Consider the following 23,261-nt stretch of genomic DNA (forward strand, 5'->3'; position numbering starts at 1 on the left):
TAAAATTTGTTCATACCATATGAAATTTTATTCATGGAACATGATAGATTCACCAACTTTCATATAATGAGTTACATAAAAATGGATATTTTAGAATCCTGCCCCTCTTGGATAAATTAGATTTGATGGCTGCTTGTGTTGGACTATCAATGTTATCCTTCAAACACATTATTGCTATTCGCTTCAATACACTTAAATCAGTTACATAGATTAACAATAAATCTGTTCACTAACTAACATACCTCCTTATAAATATTAAATATGTGGGAGAGGATAGACTTCTGCTCACCAAGTAGTAAAGCCAGAAATTTGTTTAGCCTTTAGTCAAAGTCATTCTTCAGAGATGACTACACACACACACACACACACACACACACACACAAATGCACATGCCAGCGCCCACACACAAAGAGAGAGGAGGGAGAAAGACAGAGAGAGAGAGAGAGGGGAGAAAGTTTAAGCTTTGAAGAAAGACTTTGTCAAAAAGTGATGGCAGATTTTATCTTTTGAGTATCTTCTGGTCCTTTGTATTTAGTGATCACTGAATCTATTTTCACATACATATTGCATATCTTCTTGCATTTTCCATCAGTCAACAGTATAATTAAGATTTATTTCTATAGACCAACAATGAAAGAGTGACATCAGAGAGAATGTTACAGCAATAGGGTTCAGCAATGAAAGAGGCATAATAGATAGACTTTCTTGGGTCTAGAAATCTAAATGTAATCCAGAATGTGACATAACTCTTCCTTCTTTTTAACACCTATTCAACTTTCCCTTTACCATGACCAACGAATTATTCAAACTTGAAACCTCGAGATTAAAATGAAAGTAAAAAAGTGAACATCAACGCAATTTGAGATAGGTGAAGGGTATGTAATGACTCACAATTGAACAGGAGCTTTTGGAGCAGTGGTGACAGATAAACATGTCTCCAGCTTTTGAATTTCTTTATAATTTCAAAAGAAAATTTCAATCAGGAAAGCTATAAAATTGAGACAGAACTGCAGCCAGGTATTTACTTTCAGGAGGAAAAAATTAGTAATAGACTAATATTCATATCCTCACACCAGGAGAGCCACTCTAAATCTGGGGCATGAGGGACCTGCCCCACATTCTTAACCTTTTGAAACTACATCTCTCTCCCCTCTAAGGAAAGAATTAATAGTTCATAGACCCGGGATAGTTCATGTAATTTTATATATATCTACCTGCAGCAGTGAGTAGTCAGTGTATCTCATAATTTTGTTATCAAACAATGGAAAATCAAGGATGTAATGTAAAAATATTATGAAAAGGAAAGTTGTTACTTGCCACATAGTGGAGACATTCAGTCGCAGATAGGCACAACAAAAAGACTGTCACAAATAAAGCTTTCAGCCAGTAAGGCCTTCATCAACAACAGATGACACACACACACACACACACACACACACACACACACACACACACACGACTGCAGTCTCAGACAACATAAACCATATTATTTGTCATAATTTTGTTATGTTGAATGGAAAAAAGAACAGGAGAGATACATGGTGTAAAAATAATCACAGGTAACAACTAGCAACAAATAGTTGAATTCTGAGGCATTACAGACTTCTAGAAATCTGATCTGTATATAATCAGTTGTCTCTCAGTAACAGCTTCTCTTCTGCCACAAATATTGTTAATTTTCATTTATGTGTATCACAAAATCAATCATTTTATGTGATAAATGTTGATTTTTGTTACTTCATCGGGAAATTAAGATATTGGTTTTACTTTCCTATAATCATTAGCAAGATCCTTTATTTTAGAGCAGCGTAGTTTAAGTGTAGTTACAATAAAGCATTTTTGTTCACAGCCTCTTGAAAGTGAAGATGAAGATGAAGATGATTATATTACTTTTAAGCCCAAAGTTGAAACTGAAAAAAATGAACAGAATGATATAAACAAGAATATAAAGGAAGCAACAAAACCCAAAGTGATCAAGGCAGCTAAGAAGAGAAGTTACTGGAGGAGAGTTATAAATTTTATGGACTTAGATCTTCTAAAAGATCCAATATTCCTGAACATTTTGTTTGGATTGTCTATATTTTATGTGGCTGAACTGAACTTCAAAATGATTGTGCCATTTTTCCTTGCAAATCTTGGATATTCCAAATCAGATACAGCATTCTATTTATCAATGACAGCTGTGGCAGATATATTTGCACGTGTGGTTCTCCCACCAATATGTGACCGGATTAAAGTACAGAGACGAAGTGTCTTTATGATTGCAACTGTTTTTCTTGGACTTGCAAGGTCTGGTAGGTATTGATGTTATTACTATTATTATTATCATTATTATTGTTATTATTATTAATGTTGTTGTTTACTCCTTACAACCACAATACTATATTGTAGTATTTAAATGAGTATTACAAAGTTTACGTTCAGTTTTCAATGTTACTGCTGGATTGTAGACTGCAGGCAATCCAGACAGAACACACCAGATTCCCAGCAATGTGTAATAAATTAACAATGCAAGTTCAGTAACTTAGAAAAGTAAGATTTTGGCTATTACCTACATATATTAGGATGGAATCATACCCCATTTCCCCAGCAGAAGCATTTATTCATCATGCCTTCTTTTGGTGACAAAAACAAATAAGTTATTCATTTGAGTAAAAAATATTAAAACAAAGTGAAACATAATTCAAAGTACATGTTATGTTCCCTTAGATAGTGCATCATCACAAATTAATATAACATAGAGAAATATGAGAGAATGTGGTAATAGTATGCTTCATTACAGTTGTTATTTTGGAATGTAAAAATAAGGGAGGAAAAAGTCACATAAATCAGATGGAAGAATTATGCAGTAGGTTTTGAACATAAATATTACTACTACTGATAATTTTATTACTGTGATAATTTTACCTCAGCTAGTCTGTAAATTTTGTCAAAACTTCAAAGTATTTGTTCAAAATAAGAGTAAGAAATGCATGAAACCAAAATAAGCCACCTCCTTTGTTGATGGATTACATTTTCTAAGGACTCTCCCAATGAATCTCAACCTGGTACCCGCCTTACCAACAATTAATTTTATATGATCATTCCACTTCAAATCGTTCCGCACGCATACTCCCAGATATTTTACAGAAGTAACTGCTACCAGTGTTTGTTCCACTATCATATAATCATACAATAAAGGATCCTTCTTTCTATGTATTTGCAATACATTACATTTGTCTATGTTAAGGGTCAGTTGCCACTCCCTGCACCAAATACCTATCCGCTGCAGATCTTCCTGCATTTCGCTACAATTTTCTAATGCTGCAACTTCTCTGTATACTACAGCATCATCCACAAAAAGCCGCATGGAACTTCTGACACTATCTACTAGGTCATTTATATATATTGTGAAAAGCAATGGTCCCATAACACTCCCCTGTGGCACGCCAGAGGTTACTTTAACGTCTGTAGACGTCTCTCCATTCATAACAACATGCTGTGTTCTGTTTGCTAAAAACTCTTCAATCCAACCACACAGCTGGTCTGATATTCCGTAGGCTCTTACTTTGTTTATCAGGCGACATTGCGGAACTGTATCGAACGCCTTCCGGAAGTCAAGGAAAATAGCATCTACCTGGGAGCCTGTATCTAATATTTTCTGGGTCTCATGAACAAATAAAGTGAGTTGGGTCTCACACGATCGCTTTTTCCGGAATCCATGTTGATTCCTACAGAGTAGATTCTGGGTTTCCAAAAACGACATGATACTCGAGCAAAAAACATATTCTAAAATTCTACAGCAGATCGACGTCAGAGATATAGGTCTATAGTTTTGCGCATCTTCTCAATGACCCTTCTTGAAGACTGGGACTACCTGTGCTCTTTTCCAATCATTTGGAACCCTCCATTCCTCTAGAGACTTGCGGTACACGGTTGTTAGAAGGGGGTCAAGTTCTTTCGCGTACTCTGTGTAGAATTGAATTGGTATCCCGTTAGGTCCAGTGGACTTTCCTCTGTTGATTGATTCCAGTTGCTTTTCTATTCCTTGGACACTTATTTCGATGTCAGCTATTTTTTCGTTTGTGCGAGGATTTAGAGAAGGAACTGCAGTGCGGTCTTCCTCTGTGAAACAGCTTTGGAAAAAGGTGTTTAGTATTTCAGCTTTATGCGTGTCATCCTCTGTTTCAATGCCTTCATCATCCCAGAGTGTCTGGATATGCTGTTTCGAGCCACTTACTGATTTAACATAAGACCAGAACTTCCTAGGATTTTCTGTCAAGTCGGTACATAGAATTTTACTTTCGAATTCAGTGAACGCTTCACGCATAGCCCTCCTTACGCTAGCTTTGACATCATTTAGCTTCTCTTTGTCTGAGAGGTTTTGGCTGCGTTTAAAATTGGAGTGAAGCTCTCTTTGCTTTCGCAGTAGTTTCCTAACTTTGTTGTTGAACCACGGTGGGTTTTTCCCGTCCCTCACAGTTTTACTCAGCACATACCTGTCTAAAACGCATTTTACGATTGCCTTGAACTTTTTCCATAAACACTCAACATTGTCAGTGTCAGAACAGAAATTCTCGTTTTGATCTGTTAGGTAGTCTGAAATCTGCCTTCTATTACTCTTGCTAAACAGATAAACCTTCCTCCCTTTTTTATATTCCTATTAACTTCCATATTCAGGGATGCTGCAATGGCCTTATGATCACTGATTCCCTGTTCTGCACTTACAGAGTCGAAAAGTTCGGATCTGTTTGTTATCAGTAGGTCTAAGATGTTATCTCCATGAGTCAGTTCCCTATATACAAACTAAAACTACTGCAAGAAATTAATCCAAATAACAACCTAAAGAAACTTCCCTTTGTTCAGACAGAAAGAAGTTTTTATTGGTCAAATGCTTTTATCGGAGTCTTTTCCATGTGCCCTAACATCTCTCTATCAGGATATGTTATCATAGGTATTAGAGAGCCTATGTTCACATGTTTAAGATTTTTAGTGCAGTTCAGCGAATATTTGTGAATATGTGGTATGATATTGCTCATTACGAGATAACAGAGCAACTCTTTCTCCAAGAGCAATCTGCAGCAGTAAATATGTTCTTATATGAACTAAAAATAGTCTCAATCTCCCATAAAATCATGTGACTGCCTTAACGATATTGAAATTGTACACATTTTCACTACTTTGGAGCCAGTGTCAGATGGGACTACATGAATGGATTTATAAAATATTAGATTCATGATGGAGAGAAATTTTCCTTGATACTTTCTTGTGCACCTGTTCCAGCTCTGTAGAGGTTCGTTTCAATATAAACTAAAGATATAGAGTATTGTGAAGCACCTATCCTCAACTGAAGTACAACTTCAAGCCTGGATTTGATTCACTGACCCTTGTGACACTGTTGATAATGATTGAGTGAAGGGAATTACTGTCATGAAAATCTCTTAAAGAACATTATTTCTGAGTTGCTATACTTCTGCCTCCTGAGAGAGCTGACTGTAATGAGATGTAGTTTCTTATCAATGTAGGTTAAATTTACCCATTTAAGAATATGATCTCTATCAGGTGTGGTCCAGTTTCAGTAGGTCTGTTCACCTGTCCACACACCTCAGTGGCTATTGGTATCTTCATCACCACAAATTTTAGTGTTACCTGTTGAGAAGGAGCACTTGATGCTTTAGTTTAGTAGGTACCCTCTATACAAGATCCTACAGCTACAGTATATACTTTAGTTATAATAAGGTCTATGCACATTTTTGTTTTGCTGTAGTCATTGATGGGAATATGGAGTTTGTAATGGTCGCCTGGTCGTAGATATTGCTAATTGCTATAATCGCACTATTTCACTCCCATTTACGGAGCTTGTTAGCACTTGATGTTAGGTTGGCGCCATTAAAATGCATTGTAGTAATCACTGCTGCTTGCTGGATCGCTGCTGTGTCTCGATGTTGATGCTGGCTCTAAATCTGGTTGTCTAGGGTTAAAAACATGAGGTCCCGTGATTTGTTTTATGTGCTTTTGATGATAAAGGATGAACGAAACCAACAAATATGTAAACTTCAAATATTTATTTCTCTGGTGGCCATCTTAATTCCACTGTCCACCAAAGACTATGACACAACACAACTTCCTTTACATGTTCTTTGGATTGTTTATCCACCTCAAACAATAACACACAAACACACTGTACCAAAGTGACATTCCGACTGCCTCTCGACCCTTCTTGCTGCTCGTATTTATAACATTGTCAAAGAACTACTAAAAAGAGATATAGTTTACAAGTCACATGTACATCTGTTATCATAATTTGTGCAGAAAAGTTATTAATTTGCATCGAGTGACATAATTTAACATGTTATTAAAATGACAGACAGATTTGTTAACTTGACAGAATAATTCTTTGTTACAAAAAGTCAGTTTTCTAGAAGTTTGTCAATTGACTTCTCTAATTTGCATAAATAAGTAATTAACATGAATTATTAAGAAATACATTGGTTTTCGTCTAAAACAGGATTGATTTCGTGAATACTAAGTGAAACCGCTCCTAGTGAACAAATAGGTTTCACTGGGTGATTTTTATTTAAGGAGATCCAAAATACCTAAGTTGTACACTATGTTTCGTACTTCATATTAATTATTTAAGATGAACTCAGTGTTTTTACATGATGACATTTGCTGTATCAGTGATCAAGTGATATTAACTTTTGTGTGGGTTAGTTATTCAGTATAATTTAATGGGTTGACTGTTTATGGAGACATGTTACGCAATCATTGTTAACATACACAATAACTTTTCTATAATCATAAATACTCGTTAAACTGGTTGAATTTGGAGGGTATCGCATACTTCGGTACAGTAAAGCCTTTAATATGTTCCGTTACAAGTTTCATGAAAGGGGTATGTTACAGGTTCTGTACTTTTTTGTATGTGTGCGATGGTAATGTAGAAAGAGATTACTTCAGTGACAACTGCTAATGTGGGGAGCGGAAATGGAGAGGGCTCATATTACAGTCAGTGCAGAAAATGGTTAGTCTTTTTAAAATATTCAAGAAGTTTTGGGCAGTAGTTTGCAGATGAACTCTTAGAAGAAGCCTGCAGCTGTCAGGAGTTTTTGAAAGTCTGACTGAAGCATGAGGATGGGATTATAGTGTGGACATTTTAATTAAAAGCATCAGTGAACTGGAGTAAGCCTCATACATCCTCTTCCTTTAGACAAACAGTACAGCTTTTAACTAGCACCAATAAGAGAGTTTTTAGCTATGACAATTTGTATAACTTTATCTATCAGTGACATGAGTAGCCACAGACAGATAGTCATTACTTACACAGTGTACCAGGCAGAGCATGTTCTGTTATGCAACACTATTGACCTTTGTGCCTAGTTCATTACAAAGCTAACTGGCATCCTTTCTTCACACTAGTACCTAACCGTTGTGCAAATGGAAGCTTACCTTACAGCATGTTGATGGCATTCCAAACTATACTATCTTAGTGTGATTCCTCTTACTCTCTCACCCATTTTCTTTTGTTTCTGCAACTATTTTTACATTTATTTATTGTCTCTTTCTTTCTCTACTTGATATTTTATAGTTTCTTTAATTAATACACCTTTTCATTGCTGCTTCTTCTTAGACGTTTGCATCTTATCACTGCTTTTCTACACTCTTCCCTACTTCTATATCATTTACACTTCTATCTTCACTTCATCCCTTCCTTATCTCTGATTCGTTTAATAACAACATATCAACTGTCTTACATTTTGCCTGTCATTGTTGGTCTTGTAAGTTTAATTTAATTTTGAAAACTGTTGTAGCTAAATGTCTTACATTACAATTGAAATGCTTAACCTTAGATACATATTACAGACATCAAACTTCAAGATATCCATTACAATGAATATCTGTATTTCTTATTTGCAGCACTAGCAGAGCAAACAGAGTATGCTCCTTTAATGGTGGCACTAGTAATGAATGGATTTCTGCGAGGGGCAGCTCTCATCAACTTCAACTTGACTATTTCAGAGTATTGCAGCCTGGAGAAATTACCAGCAGGTTTTGGTCTTCATATGGTTGGAAAAGGAATATTTATTGTTGCTCTTGGTCCAGTTCTGGGTATGTATAATAAGTACACTGGTAATTAGTTAATATAAAATATTTCGGATGTTTATAAGACAGCACAGCTAATAGACCCACATAAATCAAAACAATGACAGTACTCCTAACTTTCAGAGTCACTTGTTCCTTGTCAAGGACAAGAAACAGAAAATTCTTTGGGGATGTTGTAGGTGATAGATCACTTAGAACCATGGTTATGAGAGAACAGTTTTTTATGAGGAGCAAAAGGAGACAAATATAATGGAAAAAGTGTTTGAGAAAAACAAAACATGAGTTAGTACTCCAGTAACAGCTGGTAAAATTTCAGTGCAAATGTGATAAAATGGAGATATAGGGTGAGCAATAAAGACAGATATAAAAGAAAAGATAATGGAAATTGGTGAGAATAAAACAAATAAAGTGTAATAAATAGCAGAAAAGGGGACAACTCAAGTGAAAAAAAAATGAAGTCCAAAAATCCCATCAAACACTAAAAGGAGAGAGGAAAAGGCTAACTTGAGTTCAGTCCATGAGGGTGGCAATATATGATGTTAAGGTGGAGAGGAAGATCATGTCTTGAGAGTTAGGAAAACGTGCTGGCTGGAAGAATTCAAATGGCACAATTCATATGGCAGGGTCTGAGGTCTCTCAATGTATGCTGTTTATCATGTTCAGTAAATAGGTAGTGAATGAGAGTTTGTAAAGGTACTTACACTGAATGAGCCATGCTGTGGTAAAATTGAACCCTTACTTATCTCTACCAACCTTTGATGGCAGGATGTGCGCACATCCTTGTGCACTAGTAGTGGAGTATTAATTTACTGTAATTTTTTTGTTCTAAGGATAAAGGTAAAATAGTGTATAAGCAGCCATCAGGGAGTATGGTACTTCCAATGAAACAGAGAGTTCCTGGTAATTCAGTATGAGATTGGTGAGAAATGTTCTGGACAATGATACACTTGATCCATTTTTGATTCAATCAATTATAAATATCCCACTTGATGCAAAACTACATACACCAGATGTTTCTGTAAGGATGTGCAAAAATTTAATAGGACAGAGAGGATGCTCCACTGAACAACTTGAAGTAGGGAACTTGAGTTGGAGAAGCCAGCTTAAGGAGAGGATAGCAACAAAATCACATTACTCCGTAGTGTTTCATTTATGCAATTAACTGCAAATACCATCACTGACACCATGAATGTGCCATTTGTACTGTACCTTACAAAATGTGCTGAAACTGATGGCCAACTACATCAGTGCAAGCCTGACATTGGTGAACAAGATTCTGGTGTGTTCTGAATCACATCACAGGCAGCTACAATTCTGGCAACTAATTCCATCTCCGTATGCACTGGGGTCTCATACACAACTGACTTTAGATATGCCCATAGGAAATAATCAAAGGGATTCAGGTTATCTTACCTTGCAGGCCATGGAATAGTAGCTCCCCTTCTAATCCAGCAACCAGAGAATACAGCATTGAGATGGTTGCAGTTCCACACTGAAGTGAGGCAGTGCACTGTCATGTTGTATCCACACCCTCTCATGAACAGCCGAGGGTACGTACTCTGACTCAGGTAGAACCTCAATTACTGGTAGCCATTCAAACAGCCAGGTAGAAAATATACCCATTGAGATTGTAGCCTACAATGCTGGCCCAGATATTATACTTGATGGTGTGACTCCACTACAGCGTGAAGGTTTTCTTCATCTCACACATCCCTATTCCTGCTGTTTGAAACACCATCATGATCAAATGAGGCCTCATGAGTAAACAGCACAATTTGGAGGAAATCTGGTTGATCAATCCATTGTTGAAGCACCCATTGATACAATGCGACCCTTGGTGCAAAGTCAGTCACAAGCATTGCATGGACTTGTTGTGGGTGATATGGTTGTAATTGTTGTTCATGGAGTGCTTGCCACATGCTAGTATGCACAGCACCCATTTCACATGCAGTACGACAATCACTTGTAGTGGGGTCCACTGCAACTCGTTCCAGCAATTCCTCTTCAAAATCAGATGTGTGAGTGGTCTTCATCATGCCAGGTCCCTCGTTTCTTCTTTCCAATGAACCAGTCTTCCACATTCATTGATCAAGAGAAATAAACACTCATTGTGACAGATGATGTCAGTTAGGAAATTATTCCCTGTACAGCCTTTCAGCAGTGAGAGCATTGCAACATACCTCCCCATACACAACGTGCATGTCAGTGAGTTCTGTGAAACTGTACCAGTACTGCTAAATCATATTGTACTGTACACCTCTGAATGCCACTGAGTAATGAATGGGTCTGCCATTGTTTCATAGCATGTTCTGTCATGGGACAATGTAAATACAACAGAGCCATCTTACGGACAAGTAAAGTGAACAAAACCTGCATCGTGACTCCCTGGTAATCAGGCTCGTCCTTCTTGTTTCCCTGCAGGAAATAAAGAATTTACTTGTAAATAAACAGCACAGTACATGTAAACTTGTACACATGTTGGTTGTAAATAAGCTGGAAAATGGTAATGCTAGACAAAGCAGTAGGCACCTTTACTTCTGTATCTCCTTAAGTTGACTTCTCCGATTGCAGGTTCCCTACCTCAAATTGTTCAGAGGAGCATTCTCTATGCCCTGTTACATTTCAGCATGCTCTTATGGAAACACTCTTTAGGCTATGATTCAGTTCAGTAAATATGAGCAACAGAGTTCATTACAGTGCGATACACAACTTCAGGGAGCAGACAGATTGATGCTGCCCCAATGTGTCCAAGAGATCAAATTATTGTAAAGGCAAGAATGGTTAATAAATTCTTAAAGCTGTTTCAGACCAGCAACACATATTGTATAACAAAGTAATGGTTAACTCTGAAGTAAACTAAGCAATGAATAGCCATTAGTGTAAGTGAGTGCACTTCGCGGAATTCCTCTATGTGTTGCTGAACAGTATATCACTTTATTTGTATAGATTGTCTTGTTTCAAATAATTCATTCATGATTTTATGTCTATGCAAACAGAAATATGAGTTGTATTAAGAGAACCATGTTACTGTCAGGTACACAGTCAGCAAAATATGCACCCATCATAAATGTCTGATCACGAAAGTTGAAATAATTCAATTTAGGGGAATGAAGAATAGCAGATAAACCAAGAAGGGGTGTTACATCTCCTGCCATTTTGAAGGTGGTCTTCCTGACTGAAAGCTGTGCAGTGTGTAGATGTGATCTGGTAACTGATATGAGTAGTTTTACATATGCTTCTGCTTTTAATGTTATATCCTTGACAGCAGTTGAGCTGTAGCAGGCAGTAATATGTGGTCTCATGGATCAGATTTCACTGTGGGAATTGTAGGAAGGGGGCTGCAATATTTGGATATCAATGACAGTCAGAGAATATTATAAGGACTGATAAGGATTTTGTGAACATTATGAGAAAGACCCCCGACCATGAACCATAGACCTCAGGAAAGGTTAAAGGTGGGAGGAGTGTATAGAGAGTCTGGACAAGGGAGATGTACTTAAGAGCAATATTAGAGAAATGGAAGAGGATGTAGATGAACTTGAAATGGGAGATAGAATACTGCGAGATGAATTTGACACAGCACTGAAACACCTAAGTCGAAACAAGGCCCTGGGAGTAGATAATATTCTGTCAGAATTACTGATAGCCTTGGGAGAGCCAGCCATGAAAAAAATCTTTCCTCTGGTGTGTAAGATGTATGAGACGTGCAAAATACCTTCAGACTTCAAGAAGAATATAATTATTCCAATTCCAAAGAAAGCAGGGGCTGAAAGATCTGGGTACTACCAATCTATCAGTTTAATAAGTCACGGTTGCAAAATATTAACACAAATTCTTTACAGAAGAATGGAAAAACTGGTAGGACCTGGCCTTAGGGAATGTCAGTTTGGATTCCAGAGAAATGTAGAAACATTTGAGGAAATACTGACCCTAAGGCTTCTTTTAGAGGATAGGTCAAGGAAAGGCAAACCTACATTTATAGCATTTTTAGACTTAGAGAAAGTTTTTGTCAGTGTTGAGTGTAATACTGTCTTTGAAATTCTGAAGGTAGCAGAGATAAAATAGAAGGAGTGAAAGGCTACTTACAACTTGCACAGAATCCAGATGGCAGTTATAAGAGTCAAGGGGCATGGAAAGGAAACAGTGGTTCAGAAGGGAGTGAGACAGGGTTGTAGCCTATCTCCAAAGCTATTCAATCTGCACACTGAGCAAGCAGTGGAAGAAACCAAAGAAAAATTAGGACTAGGAGTTAAAGTCCAAGGAGAAGAAATAAAAACTATGACATTTGTCGATGGCATTGTAATTCTCTCAGAGATGGCAAAGGACTTGGAAGAGCAGCTGAGCAGAATGGTCATGATCTTGGAAGGAGGATATAAGATGAACATCAACAAAAGTAAAACAAGGATAGTGGAATGTGGTTGAATTAAATCAGGTGGTGCTGAGGGAATTAGGTTACGAAACAAGACAATTAAAGTAGTAGATGAGTTTTGTTATTTGGGCAGCAAAATAATTGCTGATGGCAGAAGCAGAGAGGATATAAAATGTCAATTGGCAAGGGTAAGAAAAGAAGGTTATTGACATTGAATGTAGGTTTAAGTGTCAGGAAGACTGTTCTGAAAGTATTTGTATGGAGTGGTATAGTTATGAATGGAAGTGAAACATGGACAATAAATGATTTAGACGAAAAGAGAATAGAAGCTTTTGAAATGTGGTAATGCAGAAAAATACTGAAGATTAGATGAGAAGATCATGTAACTAATGGGGAGGTACTGAACATAATTGGGGAGAATAGAAATTTCAGAGACCTCATGGGATCACCAATTTAGTGCTGAAGGGAAGTGTGTGTGTGTGTGTGTGTGTGTGTTGGGGGGGGGGGGGGGGAGGAGGGGGGCTGTAAAAATAAGACAGAGAGACCAAGAAATGAATACAGTAAGCAGATTTAGAAGGACGTAGATTTCATTAGTTATTTGGCAACAAAGAGGCTTGCACACGATAGGGTAGCATGGAGAGCTGCATGAAACCATTTTTTGGACTGAATATGACAACAACAACAGCATGAGGAAGACAGAAGTACACTGTAGTTGGTGTGGATAGGAGATCAGGGAAGTACAGTAAACTTGAGAAAGGAATACCACTGCCAGGTTAATGTTTTGAGACATCAAGACTAAGATGATACTCGGTACGAAGAGGGTGTCCTGTCGAGTAGTAGTAAGTACTGCTAACAAGGGTGAGGCAGGGGGTGACTGTTTTTGAATAGATGAGTAGCATAGTTGTGGAAAAGGAAACCATACTGGAGAGAGGTTGTTGAAACAGGTACTGAGGGTTTCATTGTCAGAGCATGTTTATTCAGCAGGAGTGTCTAGGCTGTAGGGAAGGGAGCAATTGGCATGGAATGGATGGCAGCTTTTGAAGTGAAGACACTGTGTTGTTCATTGGAGAGTATGAAGTTGATCTATATTTGGCTCCGCATCACAATAAAATAGTGCTTAACATCCAGGAAGATTGCTTGGAATTTGGAGAAACACAAAGTACATTAGTGTTCAGAAAAGAATTTGAGCGTTTGATGGAAATAGAGTTTTTTTCTCCCATCAGCTCATAGTTCAGGGTGTCTCATCTTATTCTGCAATCTCATATATGAGGGTTGCCCAAAAGTAATGCACCACATTTTTTTCTTCAACAATTATTTATTGAACATAATGAGAATTACACACGCGAAAGAATAGTATTTTATCTACACATCCTATTATTCCATGTAATCTCCATCCTGCTCTATGGCCTTCATCCAGTGTGAAACAATGGAATGTATGCCCTGTTGGTACCAATCCTTGTTCTGGTGGCAGAGCCAGTGCTTCACTGTGTGAATCACCTCCTCATTGTCCTCAAAATGTCCTTTAATGGCCCAAACAAGTGGAAGTCCAAGGGGGCTAGGTCAGGGCATGTAGGGTGGATGGGGTAACACTGCCCAACCCTGTTTTGTGATGCTTTTAGCAGTCCTCAGACTTGTGTTGGGCCCAGCATTATCTTGTTGCAGCAAAACACCTCTGGTTGCTGTGGTGCCAAAGTCCCCAGAAGCACCTCTCGAGTTTTGTTAACGTTTTGACATATGCTTCTGAATTAATGGTACTGTCTCTTGGCATCACATCAATGAGAATCAAAACTTCAAAGTCCAAGAGCACGGTGATCATGACCTTTTCGGCACAAGGAGTTGCTTTGAATTTTTCTTCTGTGGGGAGTGGGATTGGTGCCATTCCATCAACTGTCATTTTTGTTCGGGCTCAAAATGGTGAACCCAGGTTTCATCACCTGACACAATCTGGGAGAAGAAGGCCTCTCCATCAACTTCAACTTCAAAACATTGCAACTAATCAAGACAAATGTTTCTTCTGTGTGATTTGTGATCCACCATTAGACACCATGGGCCCCATCTTGCACACACTTTGGAATATCCAAGAGTGTGGATAATTGCATCCACACTTCCTTTGCTGATTGACAGATGCAGTGCCAACTGCTGAGTCATAATGTATATCCTCATGAATGACATCAGCTCACTGCAACATGTCAGGTATGACAGCTGTGGATGGTCTCCCCGACCGCTGCAAATCATGGAGCTCCACCGAACTACCTTCTGATGACCTCATACTCCATGCCCAGCAACTAACTGTACTTCTGTTGACAGCAGATGCTCCATAGACTTTGCACAAGTTTGTTTGCACAGTTTGTTTTTCTGTAGTGAGAAATCCAATGACAGCACATTTCTTGTAACGTACATCACCTAGAGACGCCATTTTGAAACTGTCCTGCAGCACGCTATCTGTTGGAAGTGACAGAAACTTGGTGTGCTCACTCAGAAGACTGTAAATAATACGTAAGTAATATTTCACATCCATATCATTGTTTTTGGCTGAGAAAAAAAGTGGGGTGCATTACTTTCTGGGCAACCCTCATTTTTTGTAAGTGAAACAAAATGTGAAAGAGAGAATTGGTCAGGGATGTAGCTATGTCAGGGGCACACACAATGTGCAGGAATGTACAATCTATAAAACTGAACAAACATCACTTTCAATACAAAGTTCATTTTTTCTTAAACGGTACATGTAGGTTTTTCCTACTGAAATGAAAACTAGAGGTACAATTAGTGGTGGTAAACTTGGTTTAACTGCTCTAAACCTCATACCTTTTAGAGTATTTAGACTGTAATGGATGGCAACAGCACCACAGTTTGCCAATTGTATTTCTCACATTGTTTCATTTCAGAAATACATTATGTTACAGTGCTAGGAGGGACACAGTATTTGAACAGTACCAGTAAATTTGATCTTTTTTATTTAGCATGGTTTCATTATTTTGGGAGTTAATGTATTTGCTTTACTATATATAGGTATTGACATTTTACAACAATTATTGTATTACTTTGTAAATGAAAGTAAGTTCTAATTTTTTACTTTTCTACTTTCTTCAAAGTCATTTCACTAACATCAATGTATCTATTCTATTGTAATCCAATATCTCTGGGAAAAGAGGTGGTGGGGAGGGTGGGGTATGTATTGTGATGTCTAGTACAAGAATTCTGCATTTGTTTTGTAAATAAATATTCCACAGACAAATTTTGTTTTTATTTCATTTAGTTATATTTAACTTTTTAGTCAAATAAAAATTTAATGTAAAACAAGGTGTACCTATGGAATTTATATTTCCAAAGTAAATACTTCATCAGCTGCAGACCTGCAAAAATAAATCTCCGCCTAAAATAATGGAGAAGATCATGAAAAAGAATTCTGCGTATTAGTAAAGTGTTCAAATCAGTTTCTTTCTTACAAGCTATGTTAAATATTGTGCACATACAGAAAGTAAAAGGTATGTAGGGTGAAACAAATTCAAGAGAACCACAATGCCTGTGGCACACAATTTAAGACAACTACTAAGAAATGTTCTGTGCTGTTAACATTAATATAAATACTGCATGCTCGATAATTTTGACAACAGTGGTAAACTAAGGTGAGAAAATGACGTTTGTTTTTAAGACAAGCTGTCCTGTTAATGATGTAATTAAGATGAGCGGAGTACTTATCAGTTAAAATACTTATTTTTGTTTCAGGTGTTATTCGAGATGCAACAGGAAGCTATCCACTGTGTATACATGCACAAACAGTCTGTGTCTTCCTGTGCATAATTGCTTGGGGGATTGAATATATAGTTGTATATCTTCATTCGAGAACCAAGAAAAATGAAGAGTCTCAGGTAGCAGAAACGTAACATATGAAGGAAATGTTGCACAAACCAAAAGAGCCTTAGTTGCTCTCAATTTGCAATAGTAAAATATTTCTCAAATTGGCAAGGTTTATTGAAAATCTTGTGAGAAATGTAGATGAGATGAAGAAATCTGATGGCAGGACAATGTATGTAAGATTTATTTGCAGTAGTGAAAGAGATGAGGTCAGATGATGTTATAAGAAAGAAAGCTGATAAAGCACTGAGAAAAGCTTGACAGCATTGGTCTAAATGTGTTCCTACCAGACTGTAAATCTTTCAGTAGGTGAAAATGATTTGTTTTATTTAAAATGTGTTAAATGAGTTTACATTTTAATTCATGAATGTAATTTGAGACAAGAGTGATATGTATTTTAAAGTGGAAGTGAATGGTTGGGCTAAGATTTCTTGTGAGATGAATGACTTCCATACTGATGAGAGGATGATATTTCAGTATTCCTTGATGTAATGAAAGTACAATTACTGTGAAGACTGTTATTAGGCATTTTAAAGACAATAGAGGTGATTGTTTGTGGAATTATCTCATACCAGAGATGTCTTCATGTGTTGATGTGTTGTGATAATCCTATGAGCTATTATGTTCATAATACTTGTTCATTTTTACTTCTGCTGTTGTTTATACAAAACTCAGTTATATTGAAACTGTATGTACTCAGTTTTAACATAAGAAGGTTGACTTCAGAAAATTATTTACGCCAAAATCTACTTCCAGTTTCCAGAATTTTGGTTTTAATCATTTTACTGCTCAACAGTGAAGCTTCTATCATATGATGGTTGATTGCTTTGAGAAGTCATATTATTAGCTTTTGAAACTGTTTATGAACTCCATGCCTGTCATGGTGGCACTGAACAAAGTAACAGCTGTATTTTTTACTCTATAATAATGAAAAATTTTATGTACTTATTTTTTTATGCTCAACTCTCAGGATTTAAGTGCATTGTCACAAAACTTGTATGAATGTGTAACATAATTAATTGTGTGATATAAGAGATGTTAAGACCAAACTTTCACAGATTTAACTACAGTTGCAAACTGTCATGTTCCATTTTATGAACACTGTTATAGCTCTTTTTAATAAATTAAACTGTTGCTATTCTTGAGAATGGTATACAGGCACAATTTACATGTGGTGAACTGAAGACATTGGTGAAGGAAGGATGATCATTATTGGAGTACTTATAAAAATATTTTTCAATGAAATATTTTTGTAATCATATATGCAACTGATTGCATTACGTTAATGTTTTGTAAAATGCAACAAATAAAATAAACTGGATGTAAAATGCAGGATCAAATACCTAAAAATCTTATTTAACATTCCACACATTGTTTCACAAGTATAGCCTTTTTTGTTAATGTGTTATTTATAGCTGACAAGAAAAAATAACTGGTTAGTAAAATTTTAGAAGTAAATGTTTGATTCATAAATGTTTTGTGCAGTTAATTACAACAGATTGAAGGATAGTTGTAAAAATGATAAACTTTGTCAAAAATTCTGTCCTGTCTCAACTGCAAGTAAATATTACAAGGTTTTTCAAGCCTGTGTAACATTATATTGAATGGAACATGGAAATACAATGAACTACTGAGAGTTCATTTAAGTCGTTAGTTCTTTGTAGAGCTGTTAGTAGCAAAATATTTACCATTTTACCCTGTGTCCCATGCCCACTTCCTTTTTAAGATTTATTGTTAAATCAGTAATCCTGATACCCGAGAAGGCAGGTGCATATGGGTTTGAGTTACAAAAATCAATTTGTGTCATGTTTGCAAAATACTGATGTGAATTACATAAAGAAGGGTAGAATAACTAGCAGAAGCTGATATCGGGGGAAATTAGTTTGGGTTCCTTCTAGAGCAATACAGGAACATGCAAAGTAATCACAGCCCTATAACTTACCTTAGAAGACAAATTGAAGAAAGGCAAACCTACATTTATAGATTTGTAGACTTAGGAAAAGATTTGATGAATGATGGCTAAAATATGGCCTCTGGGATTCTTAAGTTATTGGGGATTCCAGAAAGCAGACTGCTGTTACAAGTGATATAACACGAAAGGGAGGCAGTAGCTGAGACAGAATTTTATCCTATCTTCCATGTCTGTGCATTGAAGAGGCAGCAAAGGAATTGAAATACAGAGGGACAAATGAAAACTTTAACATATACTGATGATGTATTTCTGTCAGAGATGGCAATGATAGGGAGATCAGTTGAACAGGATGTAAAGTGTCTTGAAAACAGGTTATGAGTTGAATGCCAACAAAAGTAAAAGAAAGGTAAAGTAGTGTAGATGAATTGAGTCAGGTTATACTGAGGTAATTAAATAAGGAAATGAACTGCTGAAATCAGATGAGTTTTGCAAATTGGGAAGAAAAATAACCAAGAATGGATAAAGTAAAGAGTACATGAAACATAGACTCTCAATAGCAAGATGAGCTCTCTGGGGAAAGAGACTTGTGTTACAGAACATAAATTTCAGCATTAAGAAGTCATTTCTGAAAGTTTTGTTTATAGTGGAGCATTATACAAAAGTTTAACTTTTATAGTAAATGGTACAGACATAAAGAGAATATAACCTTTTGATATGTGGCGTTATCAAAGAATGCTCAAGATTAGATGGGTAGACTGGATAATTAATGAATAGGTACTGATTCTGAATAGGGAGAAAAGTTCTGTATGTCACAACTTGGCAAAGCAAAGGGGTAGTCTGATAGTACATTCCCTGCAATTTCAATGAATAATTAATTTGGCAGTGGAGTGAAGTGTGTGGGGGGAGGGGGGGGGGATAAAAATTGTAGAGTGAGACCAAAGCTTCACTGTAGCAAATGGGATCAAGTGGTTGTAGGTTCCACCTGTTATGCAGAGATGAAGATATTGCACATGACAGACTAGTGTGGAGAACTGCAAAAACCAGTCTTCAGACTGATGACTGCAAGAAGACAGTTGTTAAATCAATAAGGCAGTGAAGTGTTACACGTGACAGTGAATGTACATCACTCTCACTGTCACAAAATGGAAATAAGGTTTTACTGTTTGTGAGCAAGACAACACATTTTTGTTAAATACTCATATGTGTTATGCTAAATGAGACCAGTACCAAAGACTACTATAGGTAAAGTAAGTACATCACCCACAGAAAAGTAATTTGCACTTAATGGCAGAAGACTGAATACAGCCATCTCCTTATACATAATTTAGTTACAAGTGGTATTTTAAATTGTCAAAATAGATACATAATAAAAAGTGGTGATGCATTCTAAGCTATAATTCAGAATACAGATATGGAATATCATTGGAAATTTTATTTAAGTGCTTGAGCAGAAACTGAACTCTAACATTTTTTTTTTCCACCAGAAAGGTATACACTGTTAGAGACATTGATAACCCTGAAGCTCATCTAGTTGCTTTCATTCAGTACCTTATTCTCAATGGGTTCTAACTGTTCAGCCACATTAATATGACCACCTGCCAAAAGCCTGAATAACCATCTTTTGCGGTGCAGACCGCTTTGAGATGTGGTTGAAGAGACTCAATGATATTCTGGAGCCATGTCAATTCCAGTGCTGTAGCCAGCTGCGCAAGGTTTCTTGTTTAAGGATCCATTGCTTGAACAGCCCAACTAAGGTTCTCCCATGGACTCTTGATTAAGTTTAAATTCTGGGAGCTTTGTGGCCATGGGAGTATGGTTAACTCATCCTAGTGCTCTTCAAATCACACACATACACTGTGAGCTGTGTGACACAGTGCATTGTCCTGCTGATAGATCCCATCCTGCTGAGGAAAAACAAACTGCATGTAGGGGTGTACATGGTCCCCAAGGATAGATGCATACTTGTATTGATTCACTGTGCCTTCCAGAATGATAAAATCACCCAGGGAATAACATGGAAACATTCCCTAGAAAATAACGCTCCCTCCTCTGGCACGGATCATTCTGACGATCATTGCAGGGTGTTTGGTTTCAGACATCTGACACCATACACACCAATGGCCACCTGTCTGAGGAGGTTACAACATGATTCATTTGAGATAGCCACCTGCCACCACTCAGTGGGCATGCAGTTGCAGTATTGGTATGCAAATTCAAGTCTTCGTTGCTGATGAACAGCTGTTATCATAGGTACAGGTACCAGCCACCTGCTGTGGAGCCCCATATATAGCAATGTTTGCTGAACAGGCATTGAAGAGATCCTGTCAGTAGGCACTTGGTTCACCTGGGTGGTCAGCTGTTCATCAGTTGCACATCTATTCACCTGTACACATCTCTGTAGCTGTCATTCACCCTAGTCATCCGTGGCTCGTGGTACACCACAGTTGCCTCACCAGCAGTTTTCGATAGCCCCATTTTGCCTTGCATGGTATGCTTTGTCCATGGCAGCATGTGAACAGTTCAGAAATTTAGCCATTTTGGAAATGTTTGCAGCCAATGATCATGCCCTTTTCAGCGTCAGATAAATCATTCCGTTTTCACATTATGATGAAGACTGCACTGTCTTCCACATCCACCCTCCACAGCTAGTTCTGCCACCAGCTGTCCATAATTGATTATTGCACAATGACTTGAACATAAATGGTGGACACATTAATGTGACTGGGTCGTCTATTACCTGCCCTTTGACTTACATCAAAGCCATGTCTCAGAACTTCCAACCAAGAAATTAATATTTTTGAATCTGCTGATCAAGGTTAACTATTCTAGTGTTATCTGGCAGTGTGTAGTGACATTTACTCTCTCTTAAGCAATAGCAGCGTCATTTGTATTTGTTAGGTTTCACAATGTTCATGAGAAATTATGGCAATCCCTTTGCTGCAACAGTGACTTTCATAGTGACAAACAATAAAGGCAGATATGAACCTTTTCAGAGTTTAACTGAGAGAAGGGTCTTTTCTGTCACACATGCCCTTATGACACTGCAAGAAGGGCCTGAACCAACACCATGGCATACTGCAGCTACAGGGTGTTCGGGAATTCCCACTATAAACTTCTAGGACTTGTAGAGGGGAGTGAGTACATAATATTTTGAATAGGAACCCATGTACATAAATGTACCATTTTCTGTCCTACAACAGTTCCAGTTCAGATATGTAATGCATGCATGTCCACTGAGGTAAAGAGAAAAGTCTCAGAGTTGCTTTTCCTGGATGCAGTAGCATAGACAGGATGATGTGTACTACGTCAAATGGCCACCTGGTGTCATTTAACATCTGTCTTGCTGCTGGACCTGTTCAGTGCCTGTGTATCTGGAGTACAGTCAACATGGTTTGGTACACATCTTTGAAATACACAGATATGACCCTTGCGTATGGCAAAGCTCACAGTAATGGAAAAGCTGCCAATCGGCTGCATCACAAATGTTCTCCACAATGTAGTACACCATCCCAAAAACCTTTTGCCAAAATTACATAACAGCTCAAAGAAACAGGTACCTCCACTGTGAGGAGGCAGAACTGTGGTGCTCCACAGAAATACTGCACACCCTAGTTTGAGGAAGATGTACTGCACAGTGTTGAAGAGAACCCATCAATGAGTTAGTCACAGTATCATCTGAGACATTCTGCATGGGCAATAATTGCATCTGTACCTCTTACAAAGGGTATACACTATGAGTCCAGCCAATTTTCCACAATGTGTTGCCTATTACATGTGGTTCCTGCACCACTGCATCGACACACTCTTGTTTCCATGTTGTGTTCTGTTCACAGATGATTGTAAGTTCACTAGGGACTGTTTCTGAATTTATGGAACAGCCATGTCTGGGCAGACAAAGACACTCATGCCATGCTTGTTCAGGTTTGGTATTAACACCTGGGCAGGTATTCTGGGCAGTCATGACTGGACCATACCTCTTCAACTCGAGCTAGCTGATTCTGCATACGTGATCCTCCTACACATCATATTGGACCCATGCTTGGAAGCCGTGCCACTGAATGTCCATCAGGAAATGTGATTTCAGCATGATGGTGCACCACTGCACTTCTCACATGTGGTTCAGAGACATCTCAACAGATGAAGGGCATGATCACGGGATTTAACTCCTATGGACTACTTTTTGTGGGGTTGTATGCAAAGTTTATTTTACAAGACTCCTGTAGAGACAGAGGAAGATCTAATGGCACAAGTTCTGGCTGCTGCACTAGAAATTGAAGAGACACTAGGTGGGATGGAGACTGCGTACAACAATAGGCTTTTTAGTTACAATGTCTGTATCAATGTTGGTGGTCGCCATATCAACGTGATGTCGAAATGCATCAGTACTGTTCTGTACATACAGTATACTGGGTTCTCTTTTGTTCTGGAATGATGTAAACATGTAATGTGTTAAAACAAATAAATGTGCTTCAGTGATAAGTGGATGTTTCATTATGTTTCCTTTCAGACTGTTACCCAATAATTATAGTGTGTAATGCCTAATTCAGTTCTTCAAGCAGAAGTGGATGAGTTAAACATCTGCATGTCATAGAACAGAAACAATATGTTTCTGAACATTCAGAATATTATGTACTCACTTTTCTCTACAAGTCTTAGAAGTCTGTAATGGGAATTTCCAAACACTCTGAGTAAACAAGACTCAGATAAAGACTTCCTCTTAACCTGCACAATTTAATCACTATAGTAGTATACCTTTCATCTGAGCACAGAATAGATCTGTGGCAGCTTGTTGAGACTACATGCAATTTTATAAATAACAGTAATATAACACTATAACATTTCATAAAGTTAAGTAATACTGTTGTGTAGTAATCAGATAAACCTTACACAGTTACAAATTCCATGGGTTGGTTGCATCATATTTCATAATGACATCATGGAATGTGTCAATTTTCAGGTTCCTAATTTCATATGTTTTTAAATGTGGCTGCCTAAAAGCTGGAACACCACAGTGCTTTACCTTCTATTGAGTGCTTTACTAGC

General features: G+C 37.5%; 1 protein-coding gene across 1 annotated transcript in view; it reads left to right on the top strand.

Annotated features, from left to right (window-relative positions):
• The window catches only part of LOC126176721 (uncharacterized), a 622,696-nt gene extending 604,778 nt beyond the window's left edge, over positions 1-17,918 (top strand). Inside the window, exons 8-10 of the mRNA XM_049923889.1 lie at positions 1,850-2,294; positions 7,897-8,088; positions 16,178-17,918. Coding sequence (XP_049779846.1) covers positions 1,850-2,294; positions 7,897-8,088; positions 16,178-16,335 — 795 coding nt within the window. The 3' untranslated portion in view covers positions 16,336-17,918. The remainder of the gene's footprint in view (positions 1-1,849; positions 2,295-7,896; positions 8,089-16,177) is intronic.
• Positions 17,919-23,261: the final 5,343 nt, after the last annotated feature.

The sequence above is a fragment of the Schistocerca cancellata genome, chromosome 3, assembly GCF_023864275.1.
Source record: "Schistocerca cancellata isolate TAMUIC-IGC-003103 chromosome 3, iqSchCanc2.1, whole genome shotgun sequence".
In the NCBI taxonomy this organism is placed as follows: Eukaryota; Metazoa; Arthropoda; class Insecta; order Orthoptera; family Acrididae; genus Schistocerca; species Schistocerca cancellata.